Source organism: Prionailurus viverrinus, chromosome B3, assembly GCF_022837055.1.
Source record: "Prionailurus viverrinus isolate Anna chromosome B3, UM_Priviv_1.0, whole genome shotgun sequence".
NCBI classification, from domain to species: domain Eukaryota; kingdom Metazoa; phylum Chordata; class Mammalia; order Carnivora; family Felidae; genus Prionailurus; species Prionailurus viverrinus.
Genome location: NC_062566.1, coordinates 103,649,506 through 103,671,154, shown reverse-complemented (window position 1 = coordinate 103,671,154; position 21,649 = coordinate 103,649,506). Strand labels below are relative to the sequence as shown.

Below are 21,649 nucleotides of genomic sequence, written 5' to 3'. Positions count from 1 at the left end.
CCCGCATGGGGCTCTGGGCTGATGGCTCAGAGCCTGGAGCCTGCTTCCGATTCTGTGTCTCCCTCTCTCTCTGCCCCTCCCCCGTTCGTGCTCTGTCTCTCTCTGTTTCAAAAATAAATAAAACGTTAAAAAAAATTAAAAAAAAATAAAAAGCACTTAAGTATTGTTAGCCCCCCTCAGTCAGTTAAGCATTCGACTCTTGATTTCAGCTCATGATCTCGCAGTTTGAGTTTGAGCCCCGGGTCAGACTCCGCACTGACAGCGCTGAGCCTACTTGGGGATCTCTCTCTCCTCTCTCTACCCTTCCCCCGCACTCTCACACACTCTCTCTCAAAATAAATAAATATTTAAAAATATTAAAAAAAAAAAAAAAGTATTGTAGCTCTGTGTAAAATGACCCATACAGATAAAAATTCCATGGGGAAAAATACCAATTTCCAAGGGGGAAATGGAGAAAGGTATTTGTACCACCTCAAACCTAGTTAATACTGACTTACCCTGAACACTGAACTCAAATATCACCTCCTCCAGAAAGTCCTTTCTCAATGCCCAGGTTTGCAATCCCTAACATTCATTTTTATTACCGCAGACATCTCTATTCCTAAACTCAGCTACTCTCCGATGGAACAGTGGGCTTGTGCTGTCTTCCCCACCACCAAGGGGAGCAACTTGAACTTTGCCCGTCCAGCACCTAACACAGTCTCTGTCCATAGCAGGTGCTCAGTGAAGGCTGTCGGCTGACACATGGAAGCGTCCTGGCATGTGCATATGCACGCTCAGGCCTGTCAGTGGGTGTGTTTGTAGTTACAAGGAGAGTGACATATTTTTTCTGTGTAACCTCCTTCATCCTCTTATCTTTTCTAGCGTTGTTATATAACAAGCCTTCGGTGCAAGGTACAAAGGAATACCTGCCCTCCTCACCCAATATGCACTGGAAATGAAGTGAATTAAATAAGAGGAGAAGAAAACCTAACTTGCTTGTTTGTATGTACATCCTGAACTGGACACGAGGAGAGGTGGGAGACAGAACGGGGGAGGTAGGCAAGGCCAGACTCCTGGGAATCTTCCCAGGAAGCCTGAACTTTATGGGCAATGGGAAGCCTTTAAAAGATTTCCAGCAGGACACAGGTTAGGCTTGAGCTGTGGACAGCTCATCCAAGCAGCTCTGTGGAAGGTGGACTTGAGGGAACAAGATTTGACTCATGGAGATTACTTCCAACGCTATTGCAATAACCCACCTATAGGACAAGGGCCTAACAGGTGTGGTACTGATGGAAAAGAAAAAATTGATTCAACAAGTATTTAGCGAGTCGGTTCAGCAGAACTTGGCAATTGATAGAAATGGCGAAATGGGTAAGAGAGAGAAAATTCCACAATGATGCCTAGAGGACTGAACAATGCCGAGACTAGTTCCAAGTAAACAGACAGAGGAGCAGGTTAAGGGGAAAGATGGAATATTTAATTGTGGACAGTGTTGACCTGGAGATGCCTCATGGATGTCCAAATAGGTCTTCCCAGCAAGTATACTAGATGTGAGACCTTGGACTTGTTCTGGTACCTCCCTAAGCCACAGTTTCCTCAGGTAGAACATGCAGCTGCCTGGTACCTGTTCATGCCTCATGGGATGTCGTGAGGTTTGATGGAGACAGAGTATAAAGCCCTTTGCCCTGAGCTGCCCCAGTCCTAGAAGCAGAAGCGGGAAGTGGGATCAGGGACAAAAATGGGAGACAAAGCATTGCAAGTCCTTGGCATATGCACAATATGGTTAAGATTGTGAAAGCAGAGATCATTTGAAGTGAAGAAGACAGCGATAAGGACAAAACCCCAGGAAATGCCAATATTCAAAAGAACCTCAAGGAGAAAGTAGCAGTCAACAAGACAAATAAGAAGTGACATGATGGCATAGTCATTCCCGGGCTTTGCCCGAGTGGTATCCATGCAAACTGAGAAGAGATGAGGGGAGACACTGAGCCCCACCTCAAAAGGGAAGCAAGCAAGGCCACGGGAGGGCTGTGCAGCTCGTTCTGTTGGAGCTGGGAAGGCTGAGTGTTTAGGGAGATTTGGGCCTCTTTCTAAAAGGGAAGGTGTCAGAGGAAGGGAGAGGATGAAGGTATGGGACAGGGAACACCTGACCCAGGAAAGACATGGAGAAGACCCCAACAAGGCAGTTGGAGGCATGGGCCCCAACAGCAAGCTCACCTCACCCCAAGTCTGCCTGCAAGGGAAAGCAGGGCCAGAGGGGACATGTCACAGGTGGGAGTGGAAGTTCACTCCATCAGCTTCAGTTTTCTCGGGACATGGGTGTACTTGCCTACAGAGAATGATCTGGGTGCTGGGACACAAACAGGCTCTCCCTGGTTATAACTGACTAACCTGAGCTCTTCCAAATAATGGGCCAAGGAGGAGACAAGGAAGAAAGCAAGAGTCCGGCTAAGAGGAAGAGGGGGAGCTTGAAGAGAGTGACACTAAATAAATAAAGTGACACTTTATTATTCATTCTGCCAATTCTCCCCATGGGTTTCTTCCTTGTCATGTGAACTTTGCTGAAGCCGGACTGTCACTGAGTAACTGGACTTCAAAGTTTTAATGGAAACGATAGTAATGGAAAGCCTCGATCAATATCTTGACATGAACAATTTCAGAATCATGATTTTTCCTGCTTTAAAACAGAATCCTACATGCACAAGTTCAACAGGACCAAGTTACAGCAGGAGTCAGCAACGAGCTGTGAGAAATTCATTTCAGAGAGGAAAACGCACACTATAGAGTCATAATGAAGCAACTTCAGGGGTCCCTTATTTACTTTGCCAGAACAGGACATTTGAAGGCAAAAAAGAAGCTTAAAAGGCGACTATCACTTCAAGGTCACAGTTAAACCATGTCCTAGTTTATGTCCCTTGTTGGTGTCCTGTTCTCACCAAGGGCGGACGGGCAGTCATAAATATATTCCTGACATATGTGTACCGGAAGATAGTCTAAGCCTTCCAGTTCTTCCTATTTTGAAAACCATCTCTTATCACCTCAACAAGTTAACATTTTCTTTGGGGAACCTGGGATTCAGCTATTCTTGCACACACCTTTTACATTTATTTAAATAACAAAGAGAATAAAAATCATGCTGGCACATTCCTTCTCTCTTAACTACTCCTGAGGCTGCTCTTAAACTCTCTGTCTCTGTCTCTCTCTGTCTCTGTCTCTTTGTCTCTGTCTCTGTCTCTGTCTCTGTCTCTGTCTCTCTCTCTCTCTCTCACATACACACACATACACACACACAAAGTTTTAATGTCTCTATCTGAAATACGAATTTTTAAAAGACAAAATCTTTTAGCAAAAATGAATGACAATGTTTGAAGCCTGAATCAGACTCCAGACATGAAAACGATGAGGAATTTCTTCATTCTACAAATGTTTCCTGAATCCCTATCACACTCAGGGCACTTGGCCAGGGACTGGGGGTAGGCTGAGGGTCTCTGAGGGAGGCCCTCACACAGAGAGTGGTACCACTGGGCAGAAAGTAGCAGGTCAGCTTGAAGCGAGGGCAGACACCCACAAACACATTCTCATTCACCCCCAGACAGTTGCAACAGCAGCACCCCAGCAAATCAATACAACCACAACTTGAGTACAGGATGTGCATGATAAGATAGTGAGGAGGCCCAGCACGGAGACTCAGAAACAATATATTCTCTGCACAGCCAAAGAGGCAACTAAGGCTTCTGAATACCCAAAACCAAGGCTGTGCTAACATCTGTGCAAACACTGTTGGGCCTTACTATGGAGCAAATGAAACTTCTGTTCTGAAAATTAAATATGCATACATCAGAAACCTCAAACTTAAAATCAACTGTGAAGGAGCTAGAACCCAATACAAGTAGCCAGTCAACAGCTAAAACTGTACCAAATCACCTTGAAAATGAGTCAATGCAGGGGAAGGGGACTTCATGTTTTTCTGCAAACCAAAATTGTTGGTACCCTTGATTTCATCCATAAATTGCAAGTTGAAATGATGCATTTTTAGGGGTGCCTGGGTGGCTCAGTCGGTTGGGCGTCCGACTTTGGCTCAGGTCATGATCTCACAGTCCATGGGTTTGAGCCCCGCATCGGGATCTGTACTGACAGCTCAGAGCCTGGAACCTGCTTCGGATTCCGTGTCTCCCCCTCTCTCTGCTCCTCCCCTGCTCATGCTCTGTCTCTCTCTGTCTCAAAAATAAATAAAAACATTTAAAAAAATTTTTTTAAGTATAGTTTTCCTCCCTGAAAGCATGAAAGAAAAATTTACATCCAATGATGAGCATTATATGTTCCAACTTAAATCAAGGAAACATCTTTCAATGCCAACTGAAAGAGGCTATTTATCATCATTTCCCTTAACTACAGTTATAAAAATGCTCACTTCAGCTTTTGAAAGGGCTCCTTCAATCCTTTGCAACCAAATATTACAACTTTACTTCCTTCTGATGTATTATTCACACTAACTCAGACTCTTCTATCTGTCCAACATCAAATGAGCAAGCCAGCAGACTCAAGTTCAAGGCTTTGCATAAACTAACTTTGGCCAATATGGTAGCTATAGCATTTCCAGTTTCATTTCCCCAGATTCCTTGCTACATCTTTCAGAGTGGGCGTATGTACAGAATTTACTCCAAATCCCTAGGATTCCAGGGCAAAGAAGCCATCTCCTCTTCCATCAGTGAACATCTTATTGATTTACCCTCCAGAATCTTAAATAAAAAGCAAAAAGAGTAAGAAGGCTGGACTCAAAAATCCCTTCTAAAATTCTCAAAACTCCAAATTCTAAATCCCCTAAAACTAAAAACTCTAAACATCTACGTAAATAAACGTCTTCTTTTTTTCGGAGTTGATTTCAGAAAAAGCTGGGCCTGCGACTTCATTATTTAAGCACTGGCAGGTATGGTGGGGGTGGTTATGGTGACAGTGATAATTTTCTGCAGTGCTACATGTCACACGCTGTGCTTGATGGTTTACGTAAGTCCTCACTGTATTCTCACATACGCCTGGGAGGTAGGTGCTATCTTAGGGTGAGAAAGCTGGAGCTCGCAGAGGTTGAATGGCCTCTGCTAATGAGAGGCAGAACTAATAGTTGAACCCCAATCTGGCTGACACCCAACCATCACACTATGATGCATTGATAATTATGGTAGTTGTCCAATAAATATTCCTCAAAGCCTGTACTTTGTACTATTACTCTGTAATTGTAGATCCTGTATCCTAATTTATGTGGCTTAGGCAAAGGCTAATGTATCTTTTTACACGAAACACAGACCAAACGGATATTGAAGGGAAGGTCAGAGATACTCTGGAGATCAAGGAGATGCCAAAATAGGCATTATCCAAAATTACTCAAGTAGGCAAAACTATCCAGAGCTAATTCACAAAATTATAGTCAATAAAGCAAATAAGCTTTCAGTGGTCAGAATCAACTGTATCTAGTTATTCATAATTTTTGAGGTTTTATTTCATGATTACTGGCACCTTATTTATTAATTCTCATCCATAAGTCTACAGTTTTGTAAAAAGAAAAGAAAAGAGAAACACTTTGGGGCCTTAACAGTTATATGACCACAGTGTAATAATTATCCTATCCCTCTAAGAATTAAAACTTTCCATTAATATGTATGAGTCTACAGAAAATAAATAGATCATTCAGAAATACAAAAATGTGAAATTAAATTCAGAATCTTTGCTTTCTTTCTCCTTTAGAAAATATGGGGTTAGGGGCACCTGGGTGGCTCAGTCAGGTAAGCATCTGACTCTTGATTTCAGCTCCGGTCATGATCTCATGGATCATGGGATTGAGCCCTCCTGGTTGGGCTCCACACTGATGGCTCAGAAGCTGCTTGGGATTCTCTCTCCCTCTCTCTACCCCCCTCCCCCCACCCCCACCCCCACCACTGCAACTTATGTGCTCTCTTTCTCTCTCTCTCTCACAATAAACAAATTAACTTAGAAAGAAAGAAAGAAAGAAAGAAAGAAAGAAAGAAAGAAAGAAAGAAAGAAAGAAAGAAAGAAAGAAAGAAAATATGGTGCTGAAGGAAATAGAGTTAAGCAAACACTACTGTGTCACTTTAGGGGCACCCTACCCTATCCCCTATCCCCGGGAAACTTTTAAATAACCACCCCATTGTCTCAAATGCAACCATCTGAATGTCTTTCCTTGGCCATTATGATTATGTTCAGAGGCTCTTGTTAAAATATTAATATCCTTTGGAGAGTAAAAGTAACCCAAGCTATCAAAAGAAAAAAGTAATCAAAGCTATATTTCTTAAGGGTCTACTTGGTGCTGGGCACTTTTAATTTATTACATCTAATCTTCACATTAATCCTATAAGGTAGCTAACATTAACACCATTTTCCAGAGGAGAAAACTGTCAGAGATTAAGGACCTTCTCACTGTAGCAGAACTGGGGGAATGCACCGAACTTGAACTTGGTAATACCAAGTCTACCCTCTTTCCATTACCTCCTTTTTGTTTCTCTACATGTCAAACCTATTCCTACCTTTGGGCCTCTGCCTTAGCTGATCCCTCTGCTGGCTGGGTGCTTATCACTCAGGTCTCGGCCAAAACGTCACCCTCACCCTGTGAGTCTTTCTCTGTCCATTCTAGGTAAAGCAGTCATCCTGTCACACTCCATCACATCACCCTGTTTTAGTTCTCCAGGGAGCACCTAACAACCATTTGTTATTTTCATAATGATCTGTTTGCCTGTTTATTATCTACCTCTCCATGCTAGGACGGAAGCTCTGTGGGAGCCAAGATGCCGGGTGTTGTGCTCTCTGCCCTATCTCCTAGATGGACCTGGGTACATAGCAGGAGCTCAGTAAAGATCTATGAATGGTTGAATGGCTTTTCTGCTGCCCCCACCACACACTGCGGTGATGCCGGGGAAGAATCTTGGATTCAAGTCCTCAGACCTAGATTCTAACTTCACTTCTAACCAGCTAGGGGGCTGCAATCTAGACAACCTTCACTCAGCTCAATTTCTACCATCATCAGGTCCCTTCCCAACATGTCAGTGAGGTGAGCTGAAACTCAAGAGAAGATCAGAAAATCTTATTGGGTCAGAGGGACTCAGACCATATGAGACCAGGGGTCACAAGACCAGAGCAGCAGACCAACATCCCTGATTTCATCATTTTGCCTTGGACCAACACAGTGATTCACCATAATGCTCATCACAGCTCAAAAAGAAGGCAAATGTTTTAAGTATACAGATATATCCTAGCTCTTTTCATAGGGGAAAAGTTGGTATTAACAAAAGATACAAGCAAAGTCACTCAAACTGTCCTAGTTTTGTTTTTTTTTTTAACTTTTCATCCACGGCAAACCTCAAAGAAACCCCTTCAAAAATAGAGGCTTTTGAAAATACCTAAATAACACAACCAAATAAGTCTTAAAATGGGTCATCATCTAGTATATTTTACCAGGAGCCAAAAGTAAGTGAGAATACATTTTTTAAGCACATAGCTTTCTCTAAAATGTATAGCTCTTCTTTTCAACTAGTTAATTGTCTGCTATAATCAGTTCAAGTGAAAAATGTCCTCAAATATAGGGGAAAAGATTAAAACCATGCCCTGGGAATTAGAAATTAATAAAAGCCTTATTTTTTATATCTTCCAATGGGGGTTTCTAAATTCGAAACCCCATCAGGCTTTGGGGACCAGTAATCTGGTGACACTGATCCCAGCACATTGTCAATATGCACATATATGCATTCTTCTAGAAACAGGATCCATAGCTTTCATCATCACTAAGGGTCAAGGACTCAAAACCAGTTTCAGAAGCACTGCTTCTGCTGAGAATTTGTTCTCAACTCTTCCATACTATGATAGAACAACAGCAAAATATAATAAAGCATTTAAGAGATCCACACCTGACAAATTAATAAATATATTCTGTTTGAGGAATTATGCTAATATATTTATGACCTTTGTGCACTCTTCCAAAAATAATTTCAGAGCTTAGAACAAATCTGAGTATCAGCAGCACGGTCTCCAGAAGAAATTTCAGAAGGAAGCAAAACTTTCATTGTCCAATGGAACCATATCTAGAACCACATAACTCTGATGCTGGAAGAGGCCACAAGAAGGGGGCCCATGACATCACACACAAGGATACCAAAGCCTCATGTGAGGACAAGGTACAACATCATATTTAAGTGCTATTAGAGGGAGATAGAAACAGTGCTATGCAAGTACAAGGGATAAATATGACTTACAAATGAAAATACAGCTTTGGGGTTTGGGTTTAAGCATTTATAGAACAGGGGCTGAGTCTAGAACATGCTCACACTGGCCCCCTATGACTTATTTTATTAATATAATGATGGGCTCTTGTTGTCCATCCTCTGACAAATTTTTTAAATTTTGTTACTTATTTTGAGAGAAAGTGCTCACTAGTGGGGAAGGGGCAGAGAGAGAGGGTCCATAGCAGGCTCCATGTTCAGCACAGAGACTGATACTGGGCAGACCCCATGAACCGCAAGATCATGACCCAAGCCAAAACCAAGAGTCAGAAGCTTAACTAACTGATCCACCCAAGTGCCCGTATCCTCTGGCAAATTTCTTAATTTTCTTTCTTTCTTTATTTCTTTCTCTTTCTTTCTTTCTTTCTTTCTTTCTTTCTTTCTTTCTTTCTTTTTCTTTCTTTCTCTTTCTTTTCTTTTTTCTTTTCTTTTCTTTTCTTTCTTTCCCCACAAGCACAAACTAAACCTTCTAGGCATTTTCCTCCCTGTAAGATGCAAGGGTAAAGCTTATGTAAAATTGAAGGAATTCTGCAGAAGGCAGCACTTAATAAAAACACTGACCACTCTACTAAGTGGTCTTTCTACAAAAAGTTCTATGTGCTTTGACAATTGCTGCTGTATTTTACCGAAATACACTAAAAATAATAATCGTGATAAATCACCCTGGATAGTACCATGATTCTCAGCAAAAATTTCCCATCTCATAAAGTTCTTTGACATAGCTTAAGCACTACAATAGCCAATACCCTTGGGCTCATTCCTCCATCTAATTAAAATGTCTGTTCTACAAGTGATTTATAGTATTTGTCATCACCTAAGGTGAATATATAGACTGGTGGCTACAGACATGTTGTGACTACAAAACATTAATTACCATGCTAGTGAGAATGGCTTCCAGCAAAAGCTCAAACAGTGGGATTCTCAGTCTCTCTCTGAAAACAAGTAACAGGGACATAACTTACAACCACCCTATAGGACAAGGAGCCCATTAGTGTAAATCAAGAAAGATAACTGCATGTCTTGAAATGAGGACCCACTGTAATTCCTTAAGGCTGATTCTAAACCAGGGAAATAACACCAACATCACTAACAATGCTAAAAGTCATTTAGACATGTGCTACATCCTCTTCAAGCCTGAGCAATTTAGATTTGGACCAATTCAATTCTTAGGAGTTACTAACTTTGATCAAGTTAGTATCAAAGTTTTTGACTGCTTAACACCCAACCAGTCACCCCAAACGAGAAGAAATGATGTAACTGCCTAAACACAGAGGAGGCAGAGGCTTTACGGATGGAAGGGTCCTTCAAGACATTCTAGTGTAACCTCTGTATGATCTAAACCAGGGAACTGAGACCCTGGTACACACAGGCTTGCCTAAGGTCACAGCTGACAGATGACAAAGCCACACCCTGAACCCCACTCTCCTGACTCCCAGTACAGCCCCGCACTTATACATTGCTGGGAGATGTGGAATGAAATACAAAGAGGGATTTATTTTTTTTTTTAATTTTTTTTCCCAACGTTTATTTATTTTTGGGACAGAGAGAGACAGAGCATGAACGGGGAGGGGCAGAGAGAGAGGGAGACACAGAGTCGGAAACAGGCTCCAGGCTCTGAGCCATCAGCCCAGAGCCCGACACGGGGCTCGAACTCACGGACCGCAAGATCGTGACCTGGCTGAAGTCGGACGCTTAACCGACTGCGCCACCCAGGTGCCCCGAGGGATTTTTTTTTAACTGGGAAGTTAATATAATACTGATATCCAGTTAAAGTTAACTCCTAATATTTTTAGATTTAAATATTTATATTTACTAATAAGCCAAGTTCCTCTAAAATTTTAGGACACAAACATATAGATGTCAATAACTAAATAAATATAAATCTAACTTAATGTATTCATAACTAAATTAATACACATCTAAATAAATCTAAGTAAATATATCTACATATTTACATTACAAGTATGAGCATGTGTGGGTCACACATCACGTGAACTAGGGCAACAGTAATGTTTTGGCTATAGCTTTGGTTCCCACATTCTGAAAACAAAGGCTTGAGCTACAGTAGTTGTCAAAAACTCAAAAACCTCCAGACCCAAGCAGGTGATGAGTGAAGAGGGCCAGTTCTTCAGGGAGTGGTGGGGTCTGGCAAACTGGAGGACCACAAAACTAAATAAAGATCTTCAGACTCAACATTAAAAACACCCTGCTAAATGAATTCATTGGCAGGCTTTTTGTTGTTGTCCTGAACCAGATAATCCTCCTGCTTCAACATCTATGATTCTTTTACTATCTGCACAAAGCTTAAGGCATTTACTGGTTCACATAAGGTGTCACTGTTGTCCGCCTTTGGGAGTCCAGGGTTCTTTCGGGTCAGGCCATCTGTTCACAGGCATGGCAACTTTGTCACTTTCCAAAGATGGAAACACTTCTAATGGGTCGAGAACATTTACCTTTCAAAAGGGCACCTGTGATGTCTCTCTGGGAAAGCACTGTCAGGTCAAAAGTTCCTTTTCTTTTGAGGAATGATATTTCACAGTCATTTCATTGAAGTAGGCCTGTGGCTATCTGTGCTGGGGCTTTAAAATCAGCTGTTTTCCCTCCAGAAAAATGGCTCTCATGATTACCTCAAACCACGTGTCCACAGTAACTTAGTACTTCCTTTCTGAAATTTCCTGCTTGCCGGTTTTCTCCTCCAATGTCTCTCCCCCTTAAAACTCCAGGGCCTACGAAGGAAGGGGCCATGTCTGTCTTGTCCACTTCCCTTTCAGGGTAGGGCACAGTGCCCAGAACATAGGACAAACCCAATGGTGGATGAAGACTCACCTACGGCTTGGCATTTCATACAGACACATGTAATATAATAGTCTGTTAGAGTACTACTCTACTCCCCAGGAGCAGGGGAGATAAATCCTAGTTAATCACCCATACTATTACACCCTGAACTCCTTCTGACCAATATCACACATTTCCACGAGAGCCCAATCCATTCTTACAGCCATTCTTTCGGGATGGAGGGGAGGATGGGCAATGGAGATCCCAGGATGCTGAGGGAACACTAAGGAGGAGAACCCAGACTTGGCATGTCAGGAAAAGTTTTCTGGGTGAGTGATATCTACAGTGAGACCTGAGGCATAGGTGGGAATTAACAGGCAGCCTTGAGGATGAAAGACGTGACTGGAGCAGAGTGTGGGTTGCACAGAGGTGAGCAATAAGGTGCAGGAGGAAACCAGGGCCTGGATCATGGAGAACAATCTATACATCTTAAAGATGTGTGCTTTATCCAAGAGCACGGGCAACCACTGAAGATATTAAGTAAAGGAATGACTACCAGCTTGGCAATGGAGAAAACTCATTTTGGATACAGCAGTATTAAGAGTGGAAAAGAGTGGTCAAGGCCCTGAGTTTTCACTCAGGCCTCAATTTTCTCATATTCTAATAAAAGAGAGCTAAGCAGCTAACATAAAAGGAGAACCTGATCTAGCCAATTGTTTCAAAAAATAGAAAAGAGACTGCAGAAAATCCAAGGCACCTCTCTAAGTAAATGCTACCCATCTCATAAAAATATACTGCACTTTTACTATCATGACGAATCATCAATCTGAACACCTGCTAGATACCAAAAGAGTTACGTAAGATGAAATGATTCATACTCTGCCCACCAACCTCATTAACTCTCCAAGGTTGAAGGCTTATTTCTTGCTTCGGCCCCAAATTTAACACGTTGGGCTCGCAAATTACCAGTGAAAGAAATAACAACCTATTAACAGACTTAAAAGTCACAGTTTTTTAAATTTATGCAAAAGCAAGGAATTTTTCACATGGTGTTTTGAATCTATTAACCATATTCAAAGGGCATAAAAGGGGCAGCCCAATATTTCAAGTATATATTGATACATCATCAATTGATTTTTAAAAAGGGACACGGTAATAATTGTAAAAATTGGTCACTGCCCAATTTTATTTCTTTTTGAAAGATCAATCAACTGTTTATAGATGTTCCCAAAGTACTTATACTCGACTTGCTCCAAAATCACATTTAAGCAATTTATTCTTTTGAGAAATGTTTAGCGCCTACTCTACGGAACATGGCTCCAGATGCTTGGGTTAGAACAGTGAATAAAGGAAGAGAAATTCCTGCTCTCACGGTGTTTATACTCTAAAGGAGGAAGGTGTAATAAGGAAATTAATAAAACAATCTCAGAGAGTGATGAGTGCGACGAAGGATGAAAAGATAATAATGTGGTCATGAAAATGCTCTCTGTGGGGTGGGGGTGGGGGGACTTCTGAGCTACAACCTGTGTGATGAGAAGCAGCCAGCTTCACTGCAGCAAAATTCTTACAAAGAAACTGAAGACACGATATATCCAATACAATTCGTGTACACTGGGACAAAGCTCCCTAGAGAAGCTAAAATATGTTTTTCCCATCACCACTGTGAGTTAATGTTGGACACTCCTGGCCATCTGGCTCAGAAAGAAATAACTGTTAGAATAAATAGTTGCCCTGCAAAGTACAAAAGAGAGTGAACCGCTAGGCAATGAATCTGGAAGAATTTACGTGCTATCAATTCATATACCTGGATCCAGAAATCAGGGGAAAAGGTAAGCACTAATTGTCCAGTGGTAACCTAGCTGCTTCGCCTGACAGGACTACCAAAAGGTATCTCACTGAGAGAAGTTCAGAGAAAAGCAGCCTTCCAGTGCTGCAGGGAACATAATGTCTTCAGGAGGGGTGAAGGAGGAAAACAGCCTGAGATCCCGCCAAGCAGGTCCTTCCTTCCTGAGGGGATGCCAAGGTCTTTCCATGACGCAGCCTCCAGCTCCTCCGGCCTCCCCCCATTTCCCCATGTTCTGAAATAAGTATTAGCTTCTGGTACCCATTTGGACAGTCAGCAAATGAAGAGAAAATACACGAAGGACGGAAATAAAGTTTTAATGGAGACAAACTTTCAGTTTTCAGAAATCCAAGAAATTGTGCAAAACCAGCCAGTTCTAGAAGAACCAGAAAAGGAAACGGACAGTGAATTAGAGAATGAGACTACGTCCAAAAAATCAGAAACTATATTTAATGAATTTGGTATGCGCTTACGCTGATAAATATTTTCTGCACTGAAGAGGCAATGGAGTTTTCAAGAGTCAGCCTTGGCTCAAACCTCATTCGGTCACTTATTTAACGTCTTTGGTAAAATCCTCATTGTTTTTTCCCCTACAGCTTTACTGAAGTATAACTGTCATACAGTAATATGTACACCCTTGAAAGTGAACCATTTGATGAGCTTGGACACAAGCAGATATAACTATGAAACCATCACCACAATCAAAATAATAAATACATTCATCTCCCTCAAAATTTTCCTTGTGTGTTTGCAGCCCATCCCTCCCACACCTCCCTCCCCCATTCCCAAGCAACCACTGATCTGCCTCCTATCACTACAAACTGGTTTTCATTTCCTAGAATTCTGCATAAATGAAATCATACAGTATATACCCCTTTTTGTCTGGAATCTTTCACTCAATGTAAATTATGTTGAGATTCATTCATATTGTTGCCTATATGAATAGTTCATCACTTTTTATTACTTACTAGTATTCCATTGTATGGGTACACAATTCATTAGTCACTCACCTGTTCAACAGACACATGAAGAGATGCTCAACATCACTAATCATGAGAGAAATCTAAATCAAAACCACAATGAGATATCTCACACTAGTCAGAATGTCTATTATCAAAAAGACAAGAGATAACAAGTGTTGACAAGGATGTGGAGAAAAGGAAACCCTCATACACTGGTTATGGCAATATAAGTTGCTGCAGCCACTCTGGAAAACCGTATGGTGGTTCCTTAAAGAATGAAAAATAGAAATAGCGTATAATCCAGTAATTCTACTACTATTTACCCCCCAAAAAATGAAAACACAAAAAATTACAGTCATCACCATGTTCGCTGCAGTATTATACACAATAGCCAAGATATGGAAGCAACCTAAGCATCCATTGGTAGAGAAGATGTGGTGTGTATACACAAACACACACACACACACACACACACACACACACACACACACGCATGCGATATTGCTCAGCCATAAAGAATGAAATCTTGCCATTCGCAATAACATGGATGGACCTAGAGGATATTATGCTAAGTGAAATAAGTCAAAGAAAGATAAATGCCAGATGATTTCACTTGTATGTGCAATCTAAAGACAAAACAACAAGCAAACAAAACATTAATAAATATAGAGAACTGGTGGTTACCAGAGGGAAAGGGCTGCAGGGATGGGCAAAATAGGTGAAGGGGATTTAGGGGTGCAAACTTCCAGTTATAAAATAAGTAAGTTATGGGGATGAAAAGTACAGCATAAGGAGTATAATAACACTCTAATAACATCGTGTGGTGATAGATGATAGCTATACTTACCATGGCGAGCGCTGCATTATGTACAGAATTGTCAAATCACTATGTTCGACACCTGAAACTTATATACCATTGTATGTCGACTATACTTCAGTAAAAGAATGTTTTTAACTCAACTGTTGACATTTGAATAGTTTCCAGTTTTATTACAAAATTAAGCAGCTATGAACATGCACGTATAAGTCTTTGCATAAATGGTTTCATTTCTCTTGGTAAATACTCACGATTAGCTAGGCCACATGGTAGGCATATGTTTAACACTTTAAGAAACTGCCAAACTGGTTTCCATTGTGACTAAACCATTTTATATTCCTCACAGCCATGTAGGGGAGCTGCTCCACTTCCTCATTAACACTTGGTACGGTCGGTCTTCTTACTTGAGCCTTTCAAATGGGTTTTGGTTTTAATTTTGACTAATGACTAATGACTTTGAGCATCTTCTAATGTGCTATTTTCCATGAAGGTGCCTATACAAATCTTTGCCCCATTTTTAAATCAGCTATTTTTCCCATTGAGTTATAGGAGTTCTTTTATATGTTCACGTTACAAGTCCTTCTTCTGATTTAATGTTGAAAATAGTTCCTCCCTATCTGTGGCTTGTTTTTTCACTTTCTTAAGTCTTTTGAAAGGCAATAATTCTTCATTTTTATAAAGTCTGATTTAATTTTTTAATAGTTGGTGCTTTTTGTGCCCTATCTTAAAAATATTTGCTGAACCCAATGTCACTACGATTTTCTTCTGTGTTCTTATAGAAGTTTTACAGTTAAACTCCTATGTTGAGGTCTATGATCCATTTTGGGTTAATTTTTGTGTGTGGTGTCAGGTAAAGATTAACACTCATATTTCTCCATTTCGCTATTCAATTGTTCAAGTACCACTTCTGAAAAGATTATTTCCCCATTAAGTTGTCTTGACATCTCTGTCAAAAAAAAAAAATCAACCAAATATATATGTATGGATCTATTTCTAGACTTTCTTCCATCCCACAGACCTGTTGGACTCTCTTCACTCCAATAACACATTATCTTGATTATGGTAGCATTTACAGTAAGTCTGCAAATCAGTTGGTGTAAGTCCTCCAACTTGTTCTTTTTCAAAATTATTCTTAGGTGAGTCTAGGTCTTTTGCACATCCATATAAATTTTAAAATTGGTCTGTCAACTTCTACAACAAAGCTTGCTGAGATTTTGACTAGGATTGCAATAAATCTATTGAACAGTTTGGGAAGATTTGGGGTCTTAACAATATTGAATCTTCCTACTTATAAACACAGTACCCCTTCTCCATTAATTTAGATCTTTATTTCAGCAATATTTTGTCATTTTCAGTTTTGCATATCCTTTATCACATTTACCCAATTTTATTTATCTCTGATGCTCTTAAAAGTTGTATTTTTTCTATTTCAGTTTTCAGTTGCCCACTAATCGTATATAGAAGTACAACTGACTTTTGTATATTGGTTTAGATCCTGCCACCCAGCTACACTCACTTGTTAGATCTAGCAGCCCTTTTATAGAGATCTTAGAATTTTCTACAAACAGTCATCCAGAAGTAAAACACATGGCCAATCTGTGATGCTTGTGCAGAACTGTTTAAGAATACCTCTTAAAAGAGGTTTTTAAGAATTATTTGAAAGATTCATTCACCACTGTGTGATTTCAGTGAGTGGAGCTTATATTTACCCAGTAATGCTGTCTGCAAATAAAGACAGTCTTACTTCTTCCTTTGTGATCTTTATGTATTTTATTTTTTAAAATTTCCTAATGCACTGAATGGGACCTCCAACATACTGTTGAACAGAAATAAGAATAGTCATCCTTGCCATTTCTGATCTTAGGGGAATATCATTCCTTCTTTCACCATTAAGATGTTACCTATAGGTTTTTCACAGATGTCCTTCAGCAGGCTGAGTAAGTTCCATTCTATTACTAATTTGTTGAGAGTTTTTATCATAAATGGATCCTTAATTTTGTCAAATACTTTTTCTATATTTATTAAAATGATCACACCAATTTCCTCTTCTATTCTGTTAATATGAAGAATTGCACTGATTTTTAAGTTGCAGTCCTGATTATAAACCTCATTTGGTCATGATGTACTACCCATTTGCTATATTGTTGGATTTGATTTGCTAAAACTTAAGAATTTTTATATCTATGTTCACGAGGGGTGTTGGTCTATACTTGTATTTTCTTACAATGTTTTCATCAGGTTTTGGTATAAGGGTCATGAAATGAGTTGGGATGTGTTTCCTTCTCTATTTTTTTTTAATGGTTATTTATTTTGAGAGAAAAAGAGAGCATGTGTGCATGGGTGAGGGGCAGAGAGAGAGGTAGAGAGAAGCCCAAGCAGACTCCACGCTATCAGCACAGAGCCCCACACGGGGCTTGATCCCACGAGCCGTGAGATCACAACTGGAGCCAAAATCAAGAGTCACCCACTTAACCGACTGAGCCCCCCAGGTGCCCCTCCCTCTCTATTTTCTGAAATAGGATATGTAGAGTTGGCACTGTTTCTTTCCTAAATATATAACAGAATTTACCAATAAATCCATTTTAAGAACTTGAGTCTGCATTGTGGAAGGTTTCTAACAACAAATTCAATGACTTTAATAAACATAAAAATATTCAAGTTATTTGAATGAGCACAGGTAGTCTGTGTCTTTCAAGAAATTTATTTCATCTAAATTATGGAATTATTAACATAAAATTATTCATAATATTATTATTTTTTAACATCTGTAGGATCTATAGTGATGTTCTCTCTTTCCTAACATTGGTAATTTTGTCTTTTTTCTTGATCATTCTGGTTTGAGGTTTATTAATTTTATTGTTCCCCCCCCCTCCCCAAAGAACCAGCTCTTTGTTTCACTGATTTTTCTCTATTGTTTCTTTTTTCTACTTCACTGACTTCTATCTTTACCATTCCCTTCATTCTGCTTACTTTTGGTTCAACTTGCTCTTTTTTTTAGTTTCAGGTGGAAACTTAGGTCTTTGAGATCTTTTCTAATTTAACTGTTTAATGCTGTGAATTTCTGTTTAAGAACTTCTTTAACTGTATCCCACCCACCTCCTTGGGTTTTTATGTAGATTAAGTGAAATAATCTTTCATTTAATTAGAAATGAAATATTTGATTGCCTAATCCATGTCAGGTCAGGCACTGTGCTTGGTACTAGGAATACACCACATTAAAATAAATCTAATCCCTTCTTTCATCAAGCTTAGAAGGTAGTATTGACAAAATTGGTCCAAAAATAAATCTTGTTGATTTTCTTGATACTTAGGAAGTACATTAAGCAAGAATGCATAACTTTTTTGTTTTATTCTAATGATAAACATATTTTCTATTTTTGGGTCTCTACTCATGAACTAGCAAAAATTAAGTCACTAGGTTTCCTTTTGTTAAAGTTCAGAGATTTGTAATCCAATTGCACCACATGAATTTATTGTAGAGTAAGACCAAATAATCTACTTGTAAATGTCTGAATAAACTACACATTTCAATTTAATATACTAAAGATAAATAAGTATTTCTGTAATTTTAAACCTAAAAACCACCTTTAGATCTATAAAGGATCATTCAAACAACAAGCGTCAATACATTCCCAGTATTTTCCTAACAAGATTCTTCTTAAAATGTAAGGAAACACTCTTCCCATTCTATCTATCCTATCCTCAGTTTCAAAATACCCAGAACTTTTTACAAAAATCCTCTGCCCCTCCCCCCATTGAATATAAATGTATGACAAATCCCTGGTTTCAAGGTCTTTTAAATCCTGACAGATCCAACCAAACATTCATGTTTTCAAAAACACCACCAGTGTGTTAAACATCGCAATATAATTAATTCAGACAATTATAGATATAGATATTTAATTTACATTTAAATCTTTGTCCATCCAGTGGGGCCATAAGCAGTTCTGTACATCTCTACCGTGTCAGGTAACCTGGCTTGTCTTACCATATGCTTCTTTCAGTCCTAATCTGTTGGTCTTCATTTCAGCCACAGGTTCTCAACCTTAACTGCCCATTGGAATCACCTGGGAGTCTGAAAGTACTGACCCTGGGGTCCCACAACCAGAGATTCTTAGAGTATTTAAAAGTGGGGATTTTCAATAGTTCCCCATGTGAGTCAATGTGCAGACCAGGGATAAGAAGGACTAGTCTAGGTTCTCTAGCGGAGGCCATGCTTCTAACAGCCATTGGCCAGTCTACACCACCATACTTAGAACCCAGTTCCTCTAGAGCTTTCCCAACCTAACTCCTATCAATCAAACACTAATTCAGTAATTCCATTTGGATTCCTAGGCTCACCTGGGTCTGTCCAGAAATTCAAAGGATAAAATGCAAGTCTCTAACTTTATTTTAGCCATTCCTCTCCAATCCACTTCTAAATTTCATAAAATAAGTTCAGCGAAGAGAAATTAACCCCATATAATGATATGGCTAAAAAGGCATTATGTTTTCTCCTATTTAAGAGATAGTTCTACAAGCCATCTGTAATTTTACAGAATATATGGTAAAACTACCAATTCCTCAAAGCATAAATAAATATTAAAATGAGTCTTCATTTTTACCCATCTGATCTTATCACGTGTTAATTTCGAACAGGTTTTCAATCCTGATTCACATTCTGGCTCAAAACTGGCATCCTCCAGAAGAACTTAAACCATTAGACTTCTGAGAGTCTTCAAACGGCTTACTCTATTTTGCCAAGCCAGACCACTTCAGTATAATTATCACTTCATCATGTAAAAGTGGGAAGAACACCTGTATCACAAAGACAGTATGAGGAATAAGACGCAAAAGCTAACAGAAATTTAATCATTTGCAGCAGAAATTCTGCCTCATGGGAACCATGTGAAAAGAAGTGGCAAGCAGGAAGTTGTGGATAATTACTGGTCAATACACAGAAACACCAGCAGGTCAGGCGGGGAGAACTGGGGGTGGTCCACAAACTGCTAAGGAGTTCCCAAAGCTCCCAGACGGCTAGGAGCAGAAACGGCGCACTACAAGACCCGCACCGCTCAGGCTGCTGAAGTTACTTGCGAACACATGTAAACCTCCTCTCCTTGGAAAACTGCTAAACAATAAAGCTGTGCCAACGTGCAGACCCAGGAACTCTGATCCCTGCCAGTGTAGGTAATGTACCCATGGGATGTAATGGATCTGCATGCCGAAACACGTGTGCACGTCTGAGCAGCTGAACCAACACGTATCCATAAACATTATGAATAATACTTGGGAGAATGTATGGCTTTCTCTTCAGAAGCCCTTTAAGTACTTTGCCCAAATCAAGTCACTTTCATATCACATCTTCTCGCCTTTCCTTGGTATTACCCATGTGCGGAGAGTTGGGGCGCCCTACCCAAAGTCTGAGCATGGGGGGGGGGGGCGCGGGCAGGAGGGGGGGCTGACTGCCTCCACCCTAACTTCCCGTTAGCCCAAGCTGCCATCCCCAAAGGGGACCGTGTCCAGCTTGGCTTCCTGGAGACACACATGAGCCCTCACACACCCACCGCGGTCGCGTCACCAGTGCCGCGGCCACCTGGGCGAGGACCAAATCTGAAGGGAATTCCCTCCGCCGCGGAGCTCGGCAACAGGCTGGGAAAGCGGGACCCGGGCGAGTTTTGAAAAGTGGAGGGGGAAAAGAAGTCAAGTGGACACAACGGGGAGGGATCACAGTCACTCACCCAGCCCTCGAAGGTGTCCGAGGCGCCGGCGGTGCGCAGCAGCTCCTGGAATTGCAGAGTGCAGTTGGCCACGAAGTGGTCATAGCCCAGGGGCGTCTCGTGGAAGACGGCCAGTTCGAGGTGGCCACCGTCCGTGACGTTGGCGCAGAACTCCTCATTGTACGTGGGTTTGTTGGTCTTCTGTTTGGTGCTGGTCTGGCCCACGCGCACCTGGTCTACGCTCACCGTCAGGTAGGGGTCGAGCAGCTGGTAGCCCTTCTTGAAAAGCGAGTGGCGCAGGGACCAGCGGGTGGGCTGCAGCCCCACAGCCTCGCCGATGCGGACCCTCAAGTAACCATTGAACTTCATGTTGCCGGACGTCATGCCCGCGCCGCTGCCCCGGCCCGGGGGGGCCGCGCTGGCTCGCAGCGGGAGAGCCTGGAGCCCCTGCTCAGGCCAGCCCTCCCGGCAGCCGCAGGAGTGGAGGCAGCTCCTGGGAAAAGCAGCGGCCAAGCCCCCCTCGACTGGCCATTCTGCCTCCTCCGCGGGACCTTCCCCTCCCCTCCTTCCCTCGCCCCCTCCCTCGCGAGGTGGAAAGGAGGGGAGCCCGCAGCCGAGCTCTCCGCGAGCCGGGGTAGCCCGATCGTCCCTCTTGAGCGCCAGGCGCTTCCCGGGGGCTCGCACAGGACTCGCCCCTTCTCCAGGGCCGGGAAGCTCCTCTCCCTGGAGAGCCGGAGCGACCCGTCCGGTTAGCTCCAGCCCCAAGCGTCTCTTGCCCCCGCCTCCTCCTGCTTCTCCTCCTGCCCCCGCCTCCGCGGGCTCACGCTCTCCCCCCCTCGGCGAGCTTCAAACCAGGAAGCAGCTGCCGCCGCATCCCCGGCAGGAGTCTCGCGCCGCCAGGCTCCAAGTTCACAGAAGCCCTGCGCCGGCTCCCGCGCCTTTCGAACCCCGGGGGCGTGGCGCACAGCAGGCTGGACCCGGCGGTGGGTCGGCGGCCGGGCGCACGCAGCAGGGGAGCTCCCACGCCGGCCCGCTGGTCCCGCTCTGCGCGCGCTCCGTGCCGCGCAGGGTCTGGCCGTGCCCTGTGGGCTAGATGCTCCCCCAGGTTCAGGCGAAAAAGGGAAGGGCTCGAGGCCTAGCGCGCGCCAACACCTGAGGCCCGGGGGTCAAGTCCAGGGAATGCTGGAAGGCGGGGAGGAGGTGCAGGAACAGGGAACCTGCGCTCCAGGAGTCGCCGGCACCTCCTTACCACCCGAGGAGCTGGGCCGGCGAGCCTTCCTGGCCGTCTG

At 42.1% G+C, this 21,649-nt stretch overlaps 1 protein-coding gene across 1 annotated transcript in view; it reads right to left on the bottom strand.

Moving 5' to 3' along the window:
* Nucleotides 1-21,112, bottom strand: part of PRKCH (protein kinase C eta) — a 232,515-nt gene extending 211,403 nt beyond the window's left edge. Inside the window, exon 1 of the mRNA XM_047861891.1 lies at nt 20,382-21,112. Coding sequence (XP_047717847.1) covers nt 20,382-20,744 — 363 coding nt within the window. The 5' untranslated portion in view covers nt 20,745-21,112. The remainder of the gene's footprint in view (nt 1-20,381) is intronic.
* Nucleotides 21,113-21,649: the final 537 nt, after the last annotated feature.